Source organism: Mesoplodon mirus, assembly GCF_964341445.2.
Source record: "Mesoplodon mirus genome assembly, chromosome: 5".
Taxonomy (NCBI): Eukaryota; Metazoa; Chordata; class Mammalia; order Artiodactyla; family Ziphiidae; genus Mesoplodon; species Mesoplodon mirus.
The window spans coordinates 71,767,210-71,790,793 of record NC_138980.1 but is presented as its reverse complement, the minus strand read 5'-3'; the positions used below and the strand labels follow the sequence as shown (position 1 = coordinate 71,790,793).

General features: G+C 55.0%; 1 protein-coding gene across 1 annotated transcript; it reads right to left on the bottom strand.

Moving 5' to 3' along the window:
• Positions 1-12,243: 12,243 nt before the first annotated feature.
• PITX1 (paired like homeodomain 1) lies at positions 12,244-17,677 on the bottom strand (the record flags this gene model as incomplete). Its single annotated transcript, XM_082622004.1, has 3 exons — positions 12,244-12,925; positions 14,953-15,185; positions 17,509-17,677. 3 exons carry the CDS (start codon positions 17,675-17,677, stop codon positions 12,383-12,385), a joined length of 945 nt encoding a protein of 314 aa, XP_082478130.1. The 3' UTR covers positions 12,244-12,382.
• Positions 17,678-23,584: the final 5,907 nt, after the last annotated feature.

Sequence of the window (23,584 nt, the reverse complement as noted above, 5' to 3'; positions counted from 1 at the left end):
GGTCTGCATCATGTTTGGGTGATGTAAAGATGGCTGTGTGTAATAAGGACCTCTTAGGCTAAAATTGGGATATGTTTAGAGGGCTTTACGAACCACTGACTGAGCTCCCAGCTGTGACCTGAGGCCTCTAGGTGAAGTACCCCTGAGGGTGGTGGCACCGAACGTGACTGGCATTTTGCAAAATGAAACTGAGGTCTCAAAAGGAAGTGTGGAAGAGGCCAGAGGGGGATGAAGAGTCTGCTCTAAAACTCTGAGGAAACTGGAGGTTGACCCCAACTTTTGTAAACTGGTGATGGGGCAATGACCTTTCACAGCAGAGACACCCCACTGCCCAGAGCTCAGTGTCCTGAGAGCACAGCTGCCCCTTGACTCCCTCCTTCCCCACTGGGGCCTTGATGCCTGGGATTGGGGCATGAGATAAAAAGACTCTTCAAAACATGCTGCTGGGCCAGCGAAGGAGGAGTCCAAGCAGAGGTCAGGCCGAGGCTCCAAAGGTATGGCCTTTTCTCTTTGGCTGTGGAAAATACCACCTTGTGTTTTATCAGTAGTTCTGTTTAAGACACTTTGACATACATGATTTGAATCTCATAACAACAGTTAGGTACTTTCATTATCCCCATTAAACAGGTGGCAAAACTGAGGTTCGAAGAGGCAATGTAACCTACCCAAGGCTGTATAACTAAGGGGGAAGAACCAAGCGTGTCTGGCTCCAACTGCTCTGCTATAATATGGTGCAACATCCTCTAGGGAATTGTTATCCTCATCTTATAGGTGGGCAGGCGGCGCTCAGAGAGACTGTTACTTGGCAAGGTCATCACTGAAGGGCAGAGTTAGTATTTGAATGCGGACCAGACATGTCCCCCTCTGCTCTACTGTCTCACAGCAACCTTGTTCTTTCTTATTAAAGCTATTTTTTGAACCTTAAAAATGAAGCCCTAATTCCCTCCTGAGCAGGGCCTGCCTCTGGGAGGAGGGAAGGTGGTCTCTCAAACGGGTCTCATTTAGCCAGTTTCCTGGCACCTTCTTGCTGCCTGGTAGAAGCTCTGAAGTCTGCTGGTCCAGCAGCTCCTGGCTCAGGAGCCCTGGGAACTCCAGAGAAGGCAAGGGCAGCAGGAAGCAATCAGTGTGTGGCACCTAATCAGGAAATTATAGCTTGGGCAAAAGAGGGGTTTGGCTTAGAAGTCACCCTTCCCTGGGTTTCAGTCAAGCAGGCCCACAGGGAGGCTTGGCCGGCCGATGGGATGTGCTGAGCAGGCGTGAGCTCAGCAGGCAGGATAAGCCAGCCTCGTCATTGCTGCCCAGGAGGCTGGCTTCCTAGGTGGGGATGATGTATTCCATCCTTTCTGGCCCCCTGCCTGCTCCTGTACCCACTGATACCTCATTAGCAAGGGGAGAAGCTGTGGGCATCAGAGGGGGTACTTTGGGAGGTTCTTGACCTGAGTCGGTGACTTTTTACCTGATTCTTGAATAAGCAAGTGGAAAAGGTGTGAAAGAAGTGTCAGGTGGAAAAAGCCAGGTGCAGAACTGTACATATGTGACACCATTTGTATTTAAAAAAAAGAAAGTGAGAGATAAATAAAACCACACACACAGTGGCGGTGAGATATTCTTTCAGGTGGCAAGGATGATAGACGGAACCTAGTATTGGCCAGGGTATGGAGAGGGCACCCCCGTTCACTTTGGCAGTGCACATAGGTGTGGCTTTTTCATAAGACAATGTGGATTAGATTTTATGCATGTGTTCCTATGGCCCAACAGTTCTGCTTATGAAATTATCCTGAAGAGCCAAATGACAAATGCACAGAGATGCAGGGATAAGGATGTTTACTGTGGCCTGTTGTGATAGAAACACAGCAAAAGAAATCAAGGAATTACTTAATGCCCATTGGTGAGCCGACTGGTTGAATTAGTATGAGTCCATACATGTGGCCCCTAAAATAGTGATTTGTTGATAAGAATAGATGTTCTTGATATTATATGATTGAAAAAGTGGCTTCTAAAGCAGCATGTGATCTGACGTCCTTTATGTAACACTGAGTGAGTGAGTGTATGTAGCATATGTGTACATGCACGTGTGTGTGCTGAGCGATGTCTGGAAGGATAATCATATTAGTAGTGGTTTGGTGATCTTGACTTTGTCCTCACACTTTTCTGAACTTTTTGAATTTTAAGAATCAGTATGTATTTTACAATCAGGAGAAACAATATAATTTTCATCTTGAAAAAAATGCTGAGAATTCCCTGGCGGGTCAGTGGTTAGGACTCCATGCTTTCACTATCGGGGCTCGCATTCGATCCCTGGTCGGGAACTAAGATCCTGCATGCTGCACAGTGTGGCCAAAAAAAAAAAAAAAGTTAAGCAGTGTGTGTGGGTGTGTGCGCGTCTGCGTGTGTGTGCATGCACAGCTGTGCCTGTGGTAGGTGGAAGGGAATTCCAGGCAGAAGGAACCACAGGCACAAAAGAAAGGGTGGGAGCTGCCCACCCTGTGGTGTGGCCACAGCCTGCAGTATGGGCGAGGTTGGGGGGAGACTGGGGAAGTACATTGAGTATGATCCTGAGTACCACAGCTTGGCAATTTGGAAGCAGGGCAGTGACCTGGCCAGATTTGATTCTTGCTTCCTCTCTGAGAATGGCCTGCTCCCCCTCACCTGGCATTTAAGGCTTCTCTATTCTGTCTCCCGCTTCCTCTCCCCATATCTTCCAGGGCTCCCCTTTGCCCAGCTCATTCTCACCTCCACTCCTGCATACCCATTCCCATCTGCTTGTCCTTCAAGACTCAGCATTAGGCCCCCTCTAACAGGAAGCCTTCCCAGATTGCTCTGGTTAGCCTTGATATCTCCTTTTTCATACTTTCACCCTTGAACTTTCATAACTGACCTTAAATCAGACCATAATTCCTCTAGAACCAGGACGAGGGCCCTGGACTGAGATTATGCTGTAACACTTGGATGCCAGTGATGGATGGGCTGACATCTGCCAGCATTAGAGTCCTGACGGGGGAGGGAGAAAGCAGGCAGCAGAGACCCAGGAGTTATTTTGAGCCTATCATGTCACAGGCACAGTGCCAAACATTGCACATAGCTTTTCACATTTATCCCCATTGTACAGATGAGGAAACTGAGGCTTAGAGAGGTTATGTGGCAGTAAGTGGTACGGCTCTGAGTAGAACCCAGGCTCTGTCTAACTCCAAAGCCCATACTCTTAACCTCTGTGACCTACTTTTCTCTGGTTCTCATCCCCCCAGAGGTTGGCAGGGCTGGGCCTGTCGTGGGGCCTTCTTGTGCCTTGCTGCCCCAGACCCAGTGGAAATGGATTTCAGGGTGGGAGGGTGATGCCATCTCACTCAAGTGGTAGCTCCTGACCCAATGGAGGATCTGGGGCAGTGCAGCATCCCTGCTGAGGCCTTGGGAGTGCCACTGTCCCCAGTGACATAAAGCGAGATATTTCCCTTTGGGCCAGCTGGCAGGGGCACTGTGGGGGAATCTGGAGGGGAGGAGGCTGGGCATGTTGACCAAGGAAGAGCTTTCCCACTCAGAGATTCTCCAGTAGCAGGTCAGTGATAAAGGACAATTTTGTGCCTCTGAAGCAACAGCGCACCTGAAAGCCTTACATACTGTTCGCGTCCATGGTCTCTTCAAATCCTGACAGCAAACCCCAAGAGGCAAGCAGGCAGATCCAGTGTCCACTGACAGAAGAGGAAACTCGGGCTCCGGGAAGGGACAACCAGGCCCCAGGGAGGAGCCCAGCCCAGGGGCTAGAATCCAGAGGGGCCCTGGCCTCTCCCAGGCACCTCCCCCAGCCTAGGCTCAGTGGGTATCCTTGCCTTGATGGGCTGGGCCAGTCTCTGTGAGCCTGGGGGGCTGCCCGGGGGTGGCCTCAGTGGAGACTGAGGAAGAAGCAAGAAGCTTTGGAGGTATGGGCACCAAGCTCAGGAGAAGCCATGAACTGTGTGTGCCTGTATTCAGGACCAGCTTCTGAGACTCAGCAGGAGTGCTAGTTTGGGAGATGGAGGGAGGGTCCTTGGCCACACTGTCTTGTGTGTGTGTGTGTGTGTGTGTGTGTGTGTGTGTGTTGTCCAAATATAGCCTTTATTAGATCATGTCTACTCAGAGGAAGAGAGGTGTGTGCATGAAAAGGCTGGAGTAAGGGTGGGGATCAGCATCCATTCCAGTGTGTCCTGGAAAGTTCCCAGGGAGGCCACAGCAGGAACGGTTTGGGGAAACCCTTGCTGGCCCCACCACCGCCTGGCAAGCGGTAAAGTGGCCGGCTGCTTTGTGGCTGCAGTGTCTTGGAGGGTTTGCCAAGCACTTTGCGTGAAGTCACTGGGGCGTTAAGCCCTTTGTTCAATTAAATGGGTTAATGTGCTTTGTCTGATTCTGATGAATACTAATAATATAATGTGATAATGGCGGTAATGGTGCTCTCAGCCCCGATTATCACACGTGCTGCACTGTCCCAGGCACAGAGGGAGGTGCAGCTCACATTCCCGCACACTCAGGCCTCATTTTCCACTCATAAAACCCCATTCTTCAAAGCTTTTCCAGCCCAACTCCCTATATCCATTTTCGGGACAAATTACCAACACTTAAAAAAATTGGTCCATTTTGCGTAAAAGCCAAGTCCAAATTACTGTTACTTTCCCCTCTATGTTTTGAAATTTCAAAAAGAGAAGGGTGGGAGCTGAGGGGGACACAGGGGATGGAGAGAGAAGGCAGAAGGGGAAAGAGGGAGAAGAGTGTATGAGCAGGGAAGGAAAAATCAAGCTTTCTTGTTTCAGTAAAAACGTATTTCTGGAATGATGTTTCAGTTTACTCAGGCAGAAAAATCAGAAATGGTGTGCTTATTAAACAAGCTAAGTAAGCATGACTATTTTTAGTAGTGCAGTGAAACCTTGGTAATTTGGACCTCTTTAATAAAGATTCCATGATCACGCTGGCTGGCAGGCACACACAGTGTGTGTGTGCACGTGTGTGGATGCACGTGTGTGTGTGAAAGCAAGGTAAGAGTGTAAATAGGTTGCTGAGTTGGAGGATTAGGAGGGCGGGGCAGGGGGATGCAGTGAGGGGACAAAGGGGACAGGGATGGGGACCCTTATGGCTTACGAGAGCCGTGTTTAAACTGAGTTCTCTCTGCTTTGCAATATACAAGAGCATTACAAATTCTTCTTCTCTCTGAACACTCCTCTTGGCACCTACTGATTTGGCATCTGTTTAAAGAAGAAAGTATTTGAAAACAAAAATTTCACTTCTATAAAAATCTGTAAAGGTTTACTTGACACCACCTGTCACATTGGCCTGCCCCCAGCGTGAGGCTGAATCCTGGGGGTTGACACATCATCCCAGGGAGGTGATGAATGACCCCTCTGGGGTGAGGACAGGGACCTGTAGGCAGAAGGCCACTCCCTGTCCTGCAGATCACAGTTCTTTGCATTTTTAAAATAATATTTGATGTTTCATTCCATCATGACAAAAGTAATACATGCTTAGTGCAAAAAACTTGGAAAGGAAAAATGAAAAAAAAATCCCTTATTTCCCACCACCCAAAGGTAGCTGGTGTTAACACTTTGTTAACACATCCAGAAATTTCTCTGTACCTGTGTAAAAATAAAAATGGTACCGTGCTTATATAATGTTCTGTAGCTTGCCTTGTTTAGTGTTTTGACAAAGAAGCTCAGTTTTTTTAAAAAGGCAATGGCAAACCCATTATTTAATTTTATGCTAAACTTATAGAGAAGTCATTGGCCCCATTTACTTTCTCTTGGCCATATAGTAGACACTCAGTAGGGGACGTGTCCTTAATGGGGTCCCACTGCTATGCTGCACAGAAGGATGGAGGATGGGGTGAGGGCCACAAGGGGGTTCGGCTGTAACTGTAACTGGGGCCTCAAAGGGTACCAGTTGAAGAGGGCGGCAAGGAAAGGTTTTCCAGCAAGCACCACACCAGCCCTGGTAGTGGGTTCAGCCCCCAGGAGTCCTGGGCACCAGTCTCTGAATGCCTCTCTGGATAAGGTAGAGGCATAGACACAGATATACTTTTTTTTTTTAAGTGTGATAAAATGCACATAACATGAAATTTACCATTTTAACCTTTTTTAAAGTGCACAGTTCAGTGACATTAAGCACATTCATATTCATCCCAAATGAAGCTCTATACCCATTAAACACTAGATCCCCATTCCCCTCTCCTCCCTGCCCCTGGCAACCACCATCCTACTTTCTGTCTGTATGAGTTTGCCTATTCCAGGTACCTCATACAAGTGCAATCATACAATGTTTGTTCTTTTGTGTCTGGCCTATTTCACTTAGCATAATGTCTTCAAGGTTCATCCATGTAGTAGGGTCTGTCAGAATTTCCTTCTGTTTCAAGGCTGAATAGTACTCCATTGTATGTACATACCACATTTTGTTTATTCATCTGTTGATGGGCATGGGTTGCTCCTACCTTTAGGCTATTGTCAATAATGCTGCTGTGAACATGGGTGTACAAATATGTGTTTGAGTCCCTGCTTTTGTTTCTTTTCGGTATGTACCCAGAAGTGGAATTTCTGGATAGTATAGTAATTCTGTTTATTTTTTTTTAGGGAATCACCATACTGTTTTCCATAGTGGCACCATTTTACATTCCTACCAGCAAAGCACAAGGGTTCTAATTTCTCCACATCCTTACCAACACTTATTATTTTCTGCTTTTTTGGTAAGAGCCGTCGTAATGGATGTGTAGTGGTATCTCATTGTGGTTTAGATTTGCATTTCCTTAACGACTAGTGATGTTGAGCATCTTTTCATGTGTTTATTGGCCATTTGTCTTCTTTGGGGAAGTGTCTGTTCAAAGTCCTTTGCCCATTTTTGAATTTTTGTTGTTGTTGTTGTTCAGATACACTTTTAAAAGCAGCGCCAGGAGCTGCCTGTGCTGAGAGGGGGGAGGGAGAGAGTGAGAGGAGGAGGGAAAGAAGCAAGAGAAGAGAGAAAGGAGTGGGGAGAGGGAGGAAGGCCAGGATATGTCTTGTGGAGTGAGGTATAAAGGAAGGCAGCCCTTCACTTCATTTATTCAGCAGATCGTTACTGAGCACCGACTGTGTGCAGACACTCTCCACACATTGCTGTCCACACCTGTTTGCCGCTACATCCTGGCTCTCAGGGGCTGCAGTGACCCTGCCTGCAGGAGGCCGTCCCCACAGAAGTTAAACCACAGGCTCTGCCTGCAGTCAGACAGGCTGGGATCCAAGGCTCTAAAGCTGCGTGCCTTTGGACAGGTCACATGACACCCCGAGCCTTAGCTTCCTCATCTAGAAAAGGAGGCTCACAAGATAAATAAAACACGTACAGCACAGTGCACAGCAGGGGAAGGCGCATAGTGAGGCATGCGGCCACGTGACCCGATCACCCAGAGAAGCTTTCATCTGCCTCCACCCTGCTCCAAATGCAGCTTCCTGCACCTTGACCTGCTCCTCAGCAGCATCCTGATTCATGGGATCACAGGCTCCCCAACCTGGCTGAGCGCTGGCACTGTGTCTCCGGGGTGCCCTGCAGCCTCTTGATCAGTGGGCACCGGCTCGGGGTTACACAGCCAGTTGGGAGGCAAGGCCCAGGGCCCCGCGAAGGCAACACAGGAGGGTGAAGACTGGGGTTCCCGTGGGGAGAGGGGCAAGGAGGCAGATTGGCAAGGGCTGAGAGAAAGCCTGGGAGGCAGATTGGAAGCGCCCATCTAGGAAACGAGAAGCTCGTAACACTGAACAAGACAGGAGTTTGGATTTCATGGTTGATATTCCAGGGCCCTGCCTTCACCAGGAAGCTTCTCTGTGTCCCCGCCTGCCCACCTCATTCTGCTGCCCACACCAAGGGCTTCCTCAGTCCCAGATGTCACCTGTGTCCTCCGCTCCTCTCCCACCTAGCCGAATGAGGTTGGCAAAGGCAAATCCCGGGGCCTGGGCCCTTTTTCCTCTCTCCCAGAGCACAGCTGAGTCCAGCCTCTGGACACGAATTATAATTATCTCCCCCGCCACCCCCTCTCCCTAGCCCAACACCAGTGTGATTCCCATCAGGAGAGTTACAGGGGGCCCAAGGCTGGGTTACTGGGGGCCCAAGTCTAGGATGGTTCCAGGGGTGGGATGGAGTGGGGAAGGTAAGGCAGGTGGGGAAATCAGCAGGACTGTCAATCATGACTCACATTCATGGCACCCAGCAAAGCTGGAGGGAAATCCAAGTTGGGCCCCAAATGACATTTTCAGAAATGACCTGTTGAGAATCTTAAGAGATGCCCTATTAATGTGGAAAGTGGGGGACAGGGCCCTCAGGAGAAGAGGCAGGACATCTCACTTTAATAATAATAACATCAACAATAACAATTCCAACATCAATAACAATTTACTGAGCACTTACTATATGCCAGCACTTTATGTGCATTATCTCATTTAATCCTTTAGACAGCTGTGTGAAGTGATTGTCATTATTCCCTTTTACTGAAGAGGAAACAGGCTCAGAGACCTTAATTAAGCCTCTTGTCCAGGGCAACTCAGAGGTAGTGCCAGAACTCAAACTCTCACTCTCAAAGACCACAGCAAAATTTCCTGTGGATGCCAGAGCCAAGTAACTGGCCCAGAAAATGGAGAGGTCCCTGGGCAGAAAACCACCCTCACTCTCATTTCCCAGACTGGCCCTCTTTGTGACTGAGGTCCCACTGCTATTTCCTGGGGCAGCAGCAGGCTGAGGCACGTGGAGCTGAAGGGCCACCCAGAGCCACCTCTAGGGCTTGGACTCCCCAGGCAATGCCCCTCTGCAAGGCAGCTTTTCCAGCTGTGATTTCCCCCTCCCCCTCCAGGTGACTCTGGTGGCCCAGAGGGAGGGCCATAAAGCTAGGGGAGGTGACTCAGCTCCTCTCCCTCAATGACCAGGCACTAGAGGGGTTGCACACAGTGGCTCACCCCATTCTCCTTTGGTGCCCACAGTGCCTTCAAACCGGTGCTGGGCACCAGCCTCTTGCCCTCTTGTCCCTAATTCATGGCCCCTCTAAATCTGCAGCGGCCCTTTGGGGGTCACTTTGTCAGTACCAAGTAAGAACAAATCTGCTTTTCTATTTCCTGCGGGCTAGTCCTGTGTGGCCAGCAGAAATTATTATCTCTTCAAGGTCAGACACCCTCCCCTGCCATGTTGCCCATGGTGCTTGGCATGGGGCAGCCCAGTACGGAAGGTGGAGAGTGGGGAGTGACTGGGTTTGAATCCATTCCATCACTTCCTGCTGTGTGGCTTCTTTAAGCCTCAGGGGTCTCATCAGGGAAAGGGGATAATGAGGATCATTCTCATAGGGCTGCGGTGCAGGTAAAAGGGGCTCATCTATGAGAAGCGTGCACTTAGCAGAGGGCCCTGGACCCCGAATGGGCTCAGTATATGATACCGCTTGCCACTGAAGATGGAGATGGCGCCACCTCCCCCCCACCGAACAGCCTTGCCTATCCTGTTTGAAGCAGGACTTTCATTTTTTCTTACTCACACCACCATGTTCTTTTTCTTCAAAAGCACTCAGCCCAGTTTGTAATTATACGTGTTTGTTTACTTGTCCATGAGAGCAGGGACTGTGTCTGTTTCCCACTTCTCCATCCCCAGCACCAAGGGCAGAAGCACAGTAAATGAAGCCTCCCCAGTCTTTTTCAGGCAGAGCAGGACTAGGACTTTCTGCCTTTTCTCAGAGGACTTGGCTTTCAGAACCCCGTGTGTTCCTTATCCCCGCTCCAGAGATGACCCTGCAGTTGATGTAGCTGGGGAGGGCTGGGTACCATCTGCAGGCACAGAATAGATGGGGGGGGGCCCAAGGCTGGGTCCTGCACTCACCTTGTTGGCCGTGGTCCTTGATGGATGATGGGGTCATTCTGGACTGCTTCTGCCTTTCCTCCTGGCTGCAGCTGTTTGCCCTTTGGGCCCACCTCCACACTAAGTCTCTACCAGAGCTCTTCTTCGGTCCTCCTCTCACCTGAGACCGGGCCTGACTTTCAGAGAGGCCTCTCTGCCTCCCACTTCTCTCCAGTCCCACCTCCTTCTAGGTCTCCCCTGCCTCCTGCTCTCAGCTGAGACCAGGGCCCCCTGGCCTTGGCAGATGTGTGAGGCTGGGGGAGGCACTCTGAGTCCAGATGTGATTGTGTTTATGTTTCCAGAGAGTTAGGGGTCGGAGCTCTGGACTGCAGCCGTTGGGGGAGGGGTGGTCGGGCTCCAGCCCCCGCCCCAACCTTCCCTCCCCCCTCCTCCAGCCTGTGTATCTGGCCCTGTCCTTCTCAGAACCCTTCACTCCAAGTCCTACAGCATCAGGCTGAGCCATCCTCCACCAAGGACCCCTCCTCACTCCTCATCTGAAGGTGAGAAGACCAGTGGAAAGATGCCTGGCTTTGGAATCCGTGTGACCTTGGCCCAGTGCATAGTGTGATGGAGCCTTGGTTCCATCATCTGTATAAGGGACAACACTCCTGACCTCAGAGGCAGTGTTGACCTGGTTTAGGAATGTGTGCACAGGGCTCTCCAGCTATTAGCTCATGACTAAGCCCATGGCTGTGCCCCACTCCCATCTAGGGCTTGCCTGGGTCCAGCTCCAGGGCAGTGACAATCACAAGGTGACTCTAAAGCAGAATACCAACTCCTCCTTCCTCCCCGGCTACAGCTGCAGACATTTTGTTTTGCCATTAGAAGTGACTTACTTAAGGGAAGCAGAATTTCACAGGCAGTTTACAGGTTGATCTTGTTCAGTAGTTTCCAAAAGTCGGGGGAGGGTGGCGGCGGGAGCGACCAATAACTTGGGATGTAAGGTAAGTGAGAAGTGAGTTCTGTGTGATGGACACTTTCACCGGAACAGCCATATGCCCCTGGGTGGGATTTCGATGTGGAGGCCCTGGCTCGACTCTGGCGGATCCAGCACCCTCGGTCCTCCTGGAACAGCCAGAGCAGGGCTCAAGGTGGGGGCACCGGGCCTATAGGAGAACAGGCAACCCCAGGTCTAAAGAGGCTCTCAGCGGCTCCCACCGCCAAGCTCCCAGCAGACAAAGGCCGCGAAGCACCCTAAAAGCCTGGAGGGTCACTGCAGACCCAGTCTGGGAAGAGCCTGCAGAATCCGGCGGTCGGGTAGGGCGGATGGTTCAGGCTAGAGCGGCCCGCGCGCGGCGCCGGGAGGCTGAGCCGCACCGCCGATGAGTATCGGGCGCGCGCCCGCCGCCGCGCGCGCGCGGAAAGGAAGGAAGCTCGGAGCGGTGGGCTGCGCCCTCAAGGGAGCTGGGTTGAACTGGTCTGGAATGGTGTTGGGGAAGTGGGGGTAGGGTCCTCTGGCCGGGTCGGATTCGGCTCTTCTCTCCTGCTCGCAGGGCCCACGGGGGTGCAGTTCCCTTTCTACCCGCCTTCCCTCCAAGACCGAATGAAGCAGTCAGGGCTCGGCAGTGGTTAGCACGCTCGTACTATGGTTTTAATAGATGTACATGGACAAGTCGATATAGACAGATTTATAATTCTATACAGTCAGTCCGACATACACAAGGACGCTGTAAACAGGGGGCGCGGGCCGGAGAGCGGGTGTGCAAAGTGGGCACGGCGTGGGGCCCCGGCCGCTCCCCGAGCTCTCCCGGCTCGACTCTTGCACGGCGGGCGGTGAGGAGGCGGCTCCTCGCCGGACAGGCAGGCCACCTTCTAGCCGGGAGCTGAGGGGAGGGCCTGGGCTTGCGGCGAAGCTTGGGGGCTGGGATGCTCTGAGACGAGCACTCCGCATGCTCCCGCCTCGTCCGCACCGCCAGCTGCAGCTCCTTGGCCTTAAAGTAAGCCTGCGGGGCAGGCAAGGGCTCTTCGAGGCGCGCCGGAGCCATTAGTACGGCTCCACGGCGAGATCCCGACCCTGGACTGGGTACCGTCATCCCTGGCCCAACGCCCGCTCCAACTTGGATCCGGATCGAGCTAAGGTATGCTCGGCCGGGCCCAGCTCGGAGGGGGCGTCTTGGTTCGCACCTGGCTTGGGCCCAGGCTTGCCGGGGGTCCGTGCTCCAGTTCGCAGGCGGGAACGCGGGCTACGGGGCGTCTCCTCCCGGCCGCCGGCCTCCGCGCTCGCCTCCCACGCCGCGTCCCCTCCGCAGAGTGGCCCACCGGGCCCCGAGCGAGCGAGCGACCACGCACCACCCGCTCCATCCCGAGGAAAATTGCAACTCATCCGTTTTTTTCGCGGCACTTTTCTCCGACGTCTTTTTGCTTTGTCTCGTTTTGGAGGGCAGAGTGGGGTCCAGGAAAGCAAACACAAAACCAAGCCGGAGGTGGGGAGGTGGGGAGCAGGGGGCCGCGCAGGCACCAGGTCCTCCGCGCCCGCACCCGACCCGGTCCCGGCCCCGGCGCTGTGCCGGCCGCCGGCCCGCGTGGCCCGGCTGGGCGGTCAGCTGTTGTACTGGCACGCATTGAGGCCCGAGGCCGGGCCCTGCAGGCTGCCGTAGCCGAACGACGAGTGCTGCTTGGACTTGAGCCGCAGGCTGGCTAGGCTCGAGTTGCACGTGTCCCGGTAGACGCTGTAGGGCGAGGCGGGTGTGCCGTACGGGCAGCCGCCCGGTGACATGGCCGAGTTAAGCGAGGAGCCGGTGAGGTTGTTGATGTTGTTGAGGCCCGAGTTGGGCATGCCGGGCACAGCGCCCGGGCCCATGCTCGACGGCATGGTCATGGAGGAGATGGAGCTGGGGGCCGAGAACATGGACTGCGACGACAGCGGGCTCATGGAGTTGAAGAAGGTGAAGCTCTTGGTGGAGAGCGGCGCTGGTGCCAGGCTCTTAGCGGCCCAGTTGTTGTAGGAGTAGCCAGCGGCGTACACGTCCTCATAGGGCTGCACCAAGCCGCTGAACTGCGGCACGTAGCCGCCCTTGCACAGGTCCAGCTGCTGGTTACGCTCGCGCTTCCGCCACTTGGCTCGCCGGTTCTTGAACCAGACCTAGGGGAGGGGGGACAGGAGAAGGGTCAGGGCTGCGGAGGGCGGGAAGACGCCTCCACCTCCCCCGCCCCACCCCGAGGCCTCCGCCCGCTTCCTTCTCTCCGAATACCGTTTCTTTCTTTCTTCGATATTTCCACCCCTGCCTTCTCTCCATAATGGTTCCCTTCCTGTCTCCAGAAAATATTAGTCTTTTCCTTTTTCTGATCTTTATCCTCTCCCCCAATTAAATCCGGTTTCTTCTCCTAATACGGATCCTTTTTTTAAAACAAATATTTGTTTTCTTTCTTCCTCTCTCAACCATCATCTTCTGCCTTCTCCCGCAAACGGTTCCCCATCTATCTCCTAAATACTCCATCCATTTTCTTCTTCCTCGAATACAAAAGGTAGTTTTCTTTCCTGAAATATAGGACCTTGCGACTCCTCTCATTCTTCAGTCTGTTTTTCGTTCCTCAGATAGTCTGTTTCCATCTTTATTGGTAATATTTGATATTCTCATTTCTGCCTCAAATGTTTATTTTCGTTCTGTCCACCCCACTATCTGAACCACTTTCTTCTCCCTCAGTCCATTTTTCTTCGTTATCCCCCATTTTTGATCCTTTTGATTCTTCTGCAAATATTTAGTGTTTTTTCTTCTTTCCAAATATCTGACCTTCACCGTTTCTCTTAAATGGTTGATTCTTTAGTTTTCTCAAATACTTGATCCTTTTGCTTCTGCCTTAAATACTTAATTTCTTTCCTGCTACCTAAATATACGCCAAATGTTTTTCCGCAAATATTTAATTTCCTTTCACTTCTTACTATTTTCTCTCGACTCTCCCGTCTCCACTTTTCCGCACAAAATTCAGTTAGAACCTCTTCTTTCCCAACTCCCGGTGCCTGCCGACCCTCATCTAGTCCCAGTCCTTTGCCCTCCGCAGCCCTCGACCAGCCCCAGGCTGTATCCCGACCTCTCCTGCCGGACCCCTGCATCTCAGCCTTCTCCATCCCCAGCACTAACATTGCCTGATTCCACCCCCACCCCACCCCACCCCACCCGTACCACCGTAAACCCCAGGCAGGCTTAGTGAGTTCAGGATTACTGAGTGCTGTCTTCACTCTCTATCCCACTGGGCTGGCCAGCCTGACTGGGGAGGGGTGATAGCTGGGGTTATAGCAGGGAGTCTGTGGCCCAGGTGGGACTTTGGTTTAGCTTGGAACGTGCTCCCAATATCTGATTAAATATTTGCAGTACCCAGAGAAGAAGTGATTCTCTTGCTGCTCTGGCAGGACAGCCATGTTTTCATTGGGAACCAAGGGGTGAGAAGAGGGAGGGTGCAGTCCTGTCTTGAGTTGGAGACCTTACATCTCCAAAGGGATTCGGCCTGAGGCTCACTCATCCACCAGAGCTACCCCCCTCCTCACCTGAACCCAACCCTACGGGAAAGGGCATTAGGGAAAGGGTTCACCTACAGACTGGCCGAATGGCTGAGAAAGAGTCAGGTGGAGAATATCCTGAGATTTTGGAGAAGCAGTGTGCGGGTGGGACCACTGCCCTAGGAAGTTTTGAGACCCCCCCCCCCAAAGCCTACACTCTTATCAGGCCTCTCTCAGGCTGCCAGGCAGGATCTGCCTTTCCCTTTCGTTTTCGCGGGAAGGCGCCAGCGGCTCCGGAGGTCCCCAGCGGCGGGGAATCCTCTGCTCAGTCTAGGGGGTAACAGCCGAGCGGGTGCTGGGCTCTGCAGGGCAGGGGAACGTCCCTTGGGGACACAGGTCTTTGGGCGGGGGCTGCGGTAAAGCCCGAGGGTCAGGTAGGATGCAGGTCAGAGGGATCCGAGGCGGCAGCAGCCGAGGGGTGCTAGCACCAAATGGCTCTGCAGCAGCTGGGTAGACCGGGGCCTAAGGTGGAATCGCCTCCGGTGGAGGGAGGGAGCAAGTCTGAGTGTGGGAAAGAGTGATAGTCTGAGCGCGGGTCTAAGCTCTCAAGGGCTGCGCTGGGCCGGCTGGCAGCCTTCTGCGCGGGTCCCCTTAGGCGTGCACCCCGCGCTCACCCTCACGCGTGGCTCGGTGAGGTTGGTCCACACGGCGATCTCCTCCCGCATGCTCATGTCCGGGTAGCGGTTCCTCTGGAACGTGGCCTCCAGCTCTTGCAATTGCTGGCTTGTGAAGTGCGTGCGTTGCCGCCGCTGCTTCTTCTTCTTGGCGGGGTCCTCCACACCGCCGCAGCCTGCACCGCCCGCACTGCTGTCCTCGGGCCCCTTGGGCTCCCCGCTGCGCTCCTTCTCTGAAGCAGGCAGGACAGGGCGCCAGTCACCTCGGGCTTATGCCCTTTTGCACCCCATCCCGGCTCCACCGAAGCGCCCGTGGTCAGCCCTGGTGGGGCCCGCCCTCCCGCCAGGGCCCCTGGAATTGTACCCATTGGAAAGAGCCCGCCTGTGCCGGGTAGGGTAGGCAGTAATCACCTCTGATCAGGCTCGTCTGGGAGAAGAGCCCAGGAGTTGGAGACGTGGGCCTAGGTTCCTAGCTGCGCAGGGCCTGCTCTCACAGCTCGGCTCATGCTGGAGCTCTGCTGTTAATGTCACCCGAAAATGTACATTTTTTAGGGCTCTTGGGGTTCTAAATCAGAGGGGATCTGTGCTTTTCTGAACTAGGATCAAATCTTTCTAGCCTGAAGCTGGGGGGTGGGTGGAGCAAGAGCCAGGCAGTGGCCTGCAGCCCCTCCAATTTCTTCTCCCCAGGGCCGTGTGGGCGCCCCACCGGGCAGGCACAACACAGCCGGGTTCTCGGCCTTAGCTCCAGGCCTCAAGTCCCAAGGCACAGAAAATCCCTCTGGCAGCAGCCAGGCAGCCCAGACCCACAGACTCTGTCTAGGTGACCTGGGGGCTCTAGCCTCTCTCTCTTTGAAACTACACAAATAACATGCAGTTATAGAAACACTGAAACACAAAGAAAAAGAATTTAAAAACAAAACACAGAAGCCCAGAAAAGCTCACAGCTCTATGCCTAAAAACATAGAAAGGGTCACAAATTCTTAAAAATAGGCAGGTAGAAACACAGCAAATGCAGATTAAGAAGCCAGAAACCTCCGTGCAAACACACCCCTAACTAAATACAGTGCTGTTAAGTGTATAAACTCCAGGCAGACACAGGCATTTATTTATCTGGGATTTAAAAAAAATCAATGTACTGTTGTAGATAGATTTTTTTAACCCCTTCCCGATAATGCCCTTCTAGAAATAATTTTTAAATCCCAGGGAAATACAACACTATAGTTAGATAACTTAAATTCCCCAAATAACATCACTGTAAACGGATTTTGAGAAAATCCCGGAGAAAAGCGCCATTTTGGATTGACTTTTTAAAATCTCCCGAAGAATAATGTTGCATGTAGATATTTTAAATTCCAGAGAAATATATCTAGTATAGCAATTCTTTCTATAACGAAAAATAGTTAATTTAAAAAATTTATTCTCATAGACTTGGTTTTTTAAAGCAATCTATGACTATGTATTTCTCTGGGTTTTAAAAATAAAAACCAACCAAAGGCCACGGTTAAAACTTTTGAAAACAGAAGTACCGTCCAGCGTTGATTGTTTTTTTAACCAAGCAAACAGAACCTCTCAGAGAAAGTCACTTTGGGATGCAAAACAGAAATAAATAGAGATTAAAAACTCGTAGAGAAACACTCAGCGGTGGATTAAGAAATGAACGCAGAAGAGGCGCCCACGGCCGGGGGAGTGGGGAGCTCGGCGGCGGCGCCGAACTAGGACCGCGAGCGCGGGAGCCTTTCGGAGACCCTGGAGCCCGGGCAGGGCCGGGTATTGGCTTCATCACTGCCCGCGCCGCCCACCCGCCGGCCCAGTAGCTGGCGCGGGGAAAAAAGCTTGAGCTCGGGCAAAAAGGCAGCGCGGAAGGAGACTTGGCCGAGCAGAGTCGGAGCCCTGGACCCGCGGCCTGGAGGCTCCGGGCTCCGGCGGAGCACGTGGGGCACGGATCCCTCTTTTAGGCGGTCCTGACCGGAGCCGGGTCGCCCCTCTTGGCCCACTCGCCCTCGCTGTCCTCTCTTTTCCCTTTACTTAAGGTTGTTTTTCTCCCCCCCCACCCCCAGTTTGCTTTTCCGACTTTTCCCGCCACCTTCTCTTAGCTCTCTCCCTGTCAGTCAGTCGCCCCCAGTCTGTCGGGGTGTCTGTACTCTCTCTGGGCACTTTCTCTCGCCCGCCGCCCATTCTTTTCTGATCTGCTCCTCTCCTTTGGTCCAAGCGGCCCTTCGACAACCATTTGCGCAAGCCTAACTTTTCTCCCCGTTCTATTTGCCCCCGATCAAGAGGGGCTGTCATTCCGACCCTCCGGTTGTAGGTTCGTGCATCTGCAGGTCACTTGGCGCGTGGGCACTGCGTGGAAGTGCCTTCGAAAAGCACTAAATTTCCGCTTCATAAAGCGCCTACTTGTCCGCGTTCACCGTCAGGTGGAGAATGGGAAAAGGAAAGGTCCTGAGGCTTCCTGGGGCGTAGAGCGAGCGTGACTGTGCGGAGCGGGCGCCAGGCCCTGCTCGCGGCTCCCTGCACCCGGGTAGGCTCCGTGCGCGCCTCGCGGGGAGCCGCGCTTACCTGGCAGCTCCGTGTCGGACGACTCGCTGGCGGAGTTCTCGAGCGGCTCGCGGGGGTCGGCGGCGCGGGCTAGGTGGAAGGCGGGCCCCATGTCGTGCGGCGGCGGCGGCGGCGGCCGGAGCCCCTCCGGCAGCCGCTCCAGGCTCATGCCCCCCTTGAAGGCGTCCATGGAGGCGGGGACCGCGGCGGGCGCTCCGGGGGCCGGAGCTGGGCGCGCCCGGCCGCCCTGGCTGCGACCTGCGAGGACAAGAGCGCTGCGCCTAAGCGGCCGCCCCCCAGGGCTGCCCGCGCCCGAAACGACGCCGCGCCCGCCCCATGGACCGCCCGGGGCTGCGGGGCCAGGCGGGCGGCAGCGGCAGCGGTTTCCCGCGACCGGGAGCCCGGCCTCGCGCTCCGCGCTGCCCTCCCGCCGCTCGGGCCTCAGCCGCCCGCCCGGCCCCGGTTCCGGCTCCCGATCCGGGGCCGGTTTCTAAGGCTCCGGACGGCGCCGGCAGAGTCTGTCTTAAAGCGACAGCGCGCACGCCAGGTTCCAGCAGTCCCTGCGCCAGGGGTGGTGGGTGGGGTGGGCCTGGGTGGGAGGGGGCTGGGAGGGAAGGAGGGAGCGAACGAGCGAGCGAGGGAGCGCGGGCGGAATCCAGCCGCGAGCCGCCCGCGCAGCCGCGCCCTCTCTGCCGCCCTCCCTCCTTCCCTCCCTCACTGCCTCGCCCGCGCCCTCCCCCTCCGCAGCCACCTTCCCGCCACCTCCCCCCTCCCGCGGCCTCGCCGCGCCTCACCCTCCTTCCCCGGTGACACACAGAGTTCTCCCGCGGCCGCACAAAAGAAACGCATCTGGCCTGCAAGTCCCGCGCGGCTCGTGCCCACCTCAAGCCCCAAATGACTTGTTTCGCTCAGAATCAACTCCTGTCTGGGCCGCCTCGAAGTCCCGAGCCCCCGGCGAGAACAGCCCAGGATGAGTGAATGTTCACTAAGGAGGATCGCACCGACCGGGCGCCTGCGAGCCAGCGCCAGGGTGGGGGCAGAGCCCGGGGCTCGTTCTGGCAGCTCCCAGCGGCGTCCTCGTCGAGGGGCCGCGGCCCCTCCTTACCCGGCCTCTTCTCCTGGGACCTGAGCCAGGCTGAGTGACAGCAGCCTGCGCTATAATGGGCCCCCGGATGCTGCCTCCTAATTAGCTTGGACCCTCTCCCCCAAGGCTTCTTCTCAGGCCTCCCCCTCTGCACCGCAGTGAATTTTCCGGGATTGGGATAGAACTGATGGCTTCTAATCAGATGAAGCGTTTCTGTTGGCTCCAGGCCGCTGGCGAGTGCAGCAGGAGACCCCAAGAGCCCTGCCAGGCCCCAGAGCCTCTTCAGTAGGGCTGTCTCCCCTTGTTTTGCACCTTCAATGGTCTGACCAAATCCGCCAGGCCCCGGCCTCGGTTGCCACAGGATGGGGCTCTGCCCCCTTCAGGGCACGTTCGCAGGGCCTGGGGCCTCACTTTGGCTTCCCAGAGCTTCAGGCACAGGCCTGGCAGGCCAGGTGACTGCAGTTTTCAAGCCTAGGCCAGCAGCCCAGGAAGCCTAGGACGGTCTTTGAGCTTCTCTCCCACACAGTGGTAGCTAAGCTGCAGCACCAGTGGGCACTCCATGAGCACAGGCAAAGACATTCCCCTTCCCACCCCTAAGAATGAGTCCCTCCTTGAATGCTCCTACTTCAGTAAAGTTTGTTGAAGGATTTTGCTTAACAATTGTTAACTGGTCTTGAGACATCAGAGTCCTGAGCAAATAGGTGACAGCTCGGGTGGTAGGTTGCGACCCTGACCCGTTCCTCTAGCCACAGCTGGTCCCCAGGCTGCCCTCTGCCCCTCATCTGTCTGCTCCTCCAGAAGCGGCACTGGGCAGGACAGCGGCCTCGGGGTTGGGGGGAAGCACTGTGGTAATCTCCAGGCCCAGTACCTCACCCTAGGGCCTAGTGCATCCTCATGTCCTCCTGGGGTCTCTGCTTGGGACTGACTGTGCAGGCTGTCAGGGTCTGGGACCCTCTTCAGTCCCTTCCCTCACCTGGCTCCCTATCAGAGGAAGGCACCCCCGCCCCAGGCTGAGCTCCTTGGTAAGGATTATGAGGGCAGGGGCGTGGGCAGGGTGGAACCAGGCCTGCCTCTTGCTCCCTTGGCCTCAGCCCAAGGCCCCCAGCTCTGGGCCCTGGGGAAAAAGCACAGTTCCTTAGGGCTGGCCCACTCTCACTGGGTGCTTGAGGCCACAGGGGCCTAGGTCTGAGGCTGGCGCCAGAGGCAGGATGCATCCCAGGAGTTTGGGTTGGGGGAGGGCCTCAGTAACTCCAGCCTTTTCCTCCCAAAGGGAAGTTTCTCCAAGATGAGACCCCCAGGGTGAAAACAGACTTGGTGTGTACGGGGATGGTGGGAGGGGTACACGGGGGGTATGGTTTCCTAGCATTTGCCCTCAGCCCCATCTTTTACCACATTTTTTAGCTGAATCTCCTGAAGCAGCAGATACCTCCTTTCAAGGAGGTGTTCAGGTGCTGCAGCATGCCAGGGAGTGCCCCTTCACACTCCATCTTCCGTTTAGCCACCTTACCCCGACTGGACAGTGTGCCACCCAGGCTGCCTGGATCTAGACAGGTCACAAAAGCATGCATGTACTCATACGTACTGCATACCCATACAGGTGTGCTGTGCACATACAGACACACACATACTGCACCCACACAGGGGACTGCCGAGTACAGTCACATATGTGTACACACAGCCAGGCCTCTGGGTCCCAGAACACTGATGCTATTTGGTGCAAAATCTGGCCGACAGGCGTGTGTTCTAAGCCCACCAAGTGTCGGGCCAAGGTGGGAAACACAGTGCCCCTCTGGATGGGGACATGGAATGAATGGTCTGCCTACGGGCATCCAGAGGCTGAGGGTCACAGGCCCCCACTCCCCAAAGGGGCTAAAGAGTCAGGCCTTCCATGGATGGGGACTGTTTTGTGACTCTGCAGCTCTAGCTATTCAGTCTGAGGGGCTTGTATCTCACTGTTGATGCATTTAATGCAGTGATTGAGCACCTGCTGTGTGCCCCTCTGGATCCAAGCCTCTGGCAGTGCTCCAGGCAGTCACAATAATCCCTATGTTTGGAAATCTTAATGCCTGCTGTGTGGATGGAAAGGTGCTCAGACTATTGCCGTTGAAGCTCTATATCCCAGGGGCCCTGAGCCCTAGAGAGGGGCTGAGACTAGTGGGGGCTGCCCAGGGGAGTCTTTTCTGCTAGACCTGGGCAGTGCTGAATGAGCAGGGGTGAGGAAGTGATTGATCTAGAGGAGGCCCTGGCCTGATTCTGGGTGTTGGCTGGAGAAGGGACCTGGGCGCTCTCTTTTCTTCCTCAGCCACTCGCTCCGCTGGCTGCTATCCCAGGCAGAGTAGGGGCTTCTTGCACACTCATATCACACACCACACACACACACACACACTCGAGACAGGAGGCAGCTGTCTTTCAGGAGTAAGAGCAGGGGTTCAATGTTCCCCTGGCTTTGCTGTCTGACCTTAGACAAGGCTTGACCTGCACTGTGTGCCAGTTCCCATGTCTGACATGGGACACAGCGATCCCTGACTGCTGCTTCAGCCTCCACCTCACCTGATGATGTGACATGAGGAGAGAAGGGAAGGGGGCTTACTGGAGCTGGAACCATGTGCCCCATCCCTCCAGGCCACACAGAGCTAGCAATGATTCTGTGACTTTCAGGAAATTCGGGGCTTAGAGTCCTGGCTGGGCTCAGCAGAGAAGCCTGGGCTGTTGTCGGGTTGAAATAATCACCACAGGGACTCTTCCTGAGACTGGGCTTACAGAAAACAGACTCTGTGCCCAAGAATGGCTTAGTAATTTTATTTGGGAAGGGTGGTTGGAGGGTCCTCATGGAGGGCATCCTTCCACCCACTCACAGAGGCACCTTGCCCTAATCTTTGCACCAGAATCAAGGGATTTTAGGAGAAGGAAAGGAATGTGCCATGGCTTGCCCCAGGGGCCATCCATGACTCTCTAGGACATTCCAGCCCTAAGCCTCTTAGGCCGTGGAGAAGTTCAAACTAGAAAACCCAGTTTTGGGAGTGCAGCCCGGACCACCTACCTCCTCTGCCAGATCTAACACCCCCTCCCCAATAAAAACTCTTGTTTCTTTGACTGCAAGCAATCTCTGAGTGATGGGAAAAGGGGTGCTCAGGTAGGGGCTGGGAATGATCTCACTGGATCCTTTAGGCTTTTAGGTCCCCAGCCTGTGACTTCCTTTCAGTCGGGGTTCCCCAGCCTGTCCTGGTGGGAAGAGCTGAGATGTATTCAGGCAGTATGGCGGAGTGGGGTGCTGATGGGAGCATGAAACTCAGAACTCTCCCGTAAGCAGCTGGTAGGGCCCATCGCTCTCCAGGCTCATGGCTCACCGGAGCCCACTCGTCGCTGTATAGTTCCTGAGAATGGCTGAGCCAGGGGAAGAGAAGGCTCGGAAAGTGGCAATGGCTGGTCACACAACTGGGAAGCAGAGGGTCAGCTTCTGCTGTACACAGCCTCCTCTTTCCAGCAGCTGCTTTCCTGATAGAAGGGCACCCTGAACCTGGCCTGAAGGTCAACAAAAGCCACCTCTACATCCTAGCGTCCAGGCAGCCGGGTCTGTATGCCCCAGTCCACTTCTTTTCCTTTTCTGAGCAGAGGTGAGGAGTTCGAAAGCACTCTGAGGAAAAGGCAGGAGGCCAGCAAGTCCGCCTCCTGTGCTGCCCCTGCTGCCTGTAGCTTTTGTCATTACCCTAGACCTGTAGCCTCTGCCAAGTGGACAGCAACCTGCGGTTGCCTCCCTCTGGCCCTGGTGGCTGTCAGAGGCCACTGGGCTGTCAAGAGAATGCCTGAGCCTGAGCCTTGGTTTCTCAGAAAGTGGATTCAAATATTTTGATTAAGGGAATTCCTAAATCGGAAAACCTTGGAACCAGGATTCCGGCCTGGGGTTCCCATTTCTGCGATTCCGGCCACTGGGCCCTCGCTTAACCACGGTGGAATCGGCTGAGATTTAGGAGGCTGGTCAATTTCAGAATTCCGAGACCCGGTTCTAGAGAAGCGGCTGTGTGCTCCGGAACCCAGAGTCAACAACCAAACCCTGCAGAAGCTGCGGGAATGTCTTTATTGGATTTTGCGAAGAGCATTTGGGGTTTCTCTCAGGGTAAGGAAAAGCCTGACCGGTGGCGGCTCCGGCAGGCCGCTTTGGGCTGGGGGCGCCTCCAAGCACTGCGGCGGGACGTCGGGGTGCGCGGCGAAGAGAGCCGGGGCGACGTCTGTTGCTTTCCTGCGGCACAGCTGCCCGAACAAACGAACGAACGAACGAATGAAGCGGTTTCGTTTAGGAAAAATACCCTGTTGACGCGAAGCTAACGCCGAAGTCCCCGCGCGTGCGGAGGGGCCAGCGCTTCCGCTCGTTCTGGGGCCCCCATTCCTGGGTGCTGCGGGGAGCGGCGGACGGCCCTCTCGCTTGCCCTTTCTCCCAGAGGTCCCCAGCGGTCCGCGCCACCACGAGGGGCTGCGAAGGACGTCCAGGGCTGTGCCCTTCGCAGGGCTGGGGCCCGCACCCCCGAAACTCTTGCCCTATTAGGGCGCCCAGGGCTAAAGCGTGGCGTGGGTTCACCGGTTAGGTGAGGTAGCGCCCGACGATGGCAGTTGTGATTGTGCGCTGGGCGCAGGAACGAACTCCTGGAGCTGCTTGATGGCGCCTGGCCTTCGCTATGTGCTCAGTCCCGTGCCACCGGCTGGACCCCACCTACTCCCGGAGCAAACAGCGCGCAACTCGGCCACCACCTCCTTGCGCCCCAACACTGCGGGGACCCAGCGCCCCTAGCCCAAAGACTCTTACCTGACCCGGACTGCGCGGCGCGTGCGGCTCCTCGGCTCCGGGCTCGCTCGCCACGGACTCTGGCTTAGGTTTCGACTCTGGCTAGGGCCCCGGATCCAGCTGCGTCTCCGGCTCTGCGCGCAGCTTCGGCCCCTTCTGGTTCGCTACATCCCAGCGTGCAAGGACGCGGCTGCCGCTGCTCGGCCCGCTCCTCCCGCTGCCCCGCCGCCGCCGCC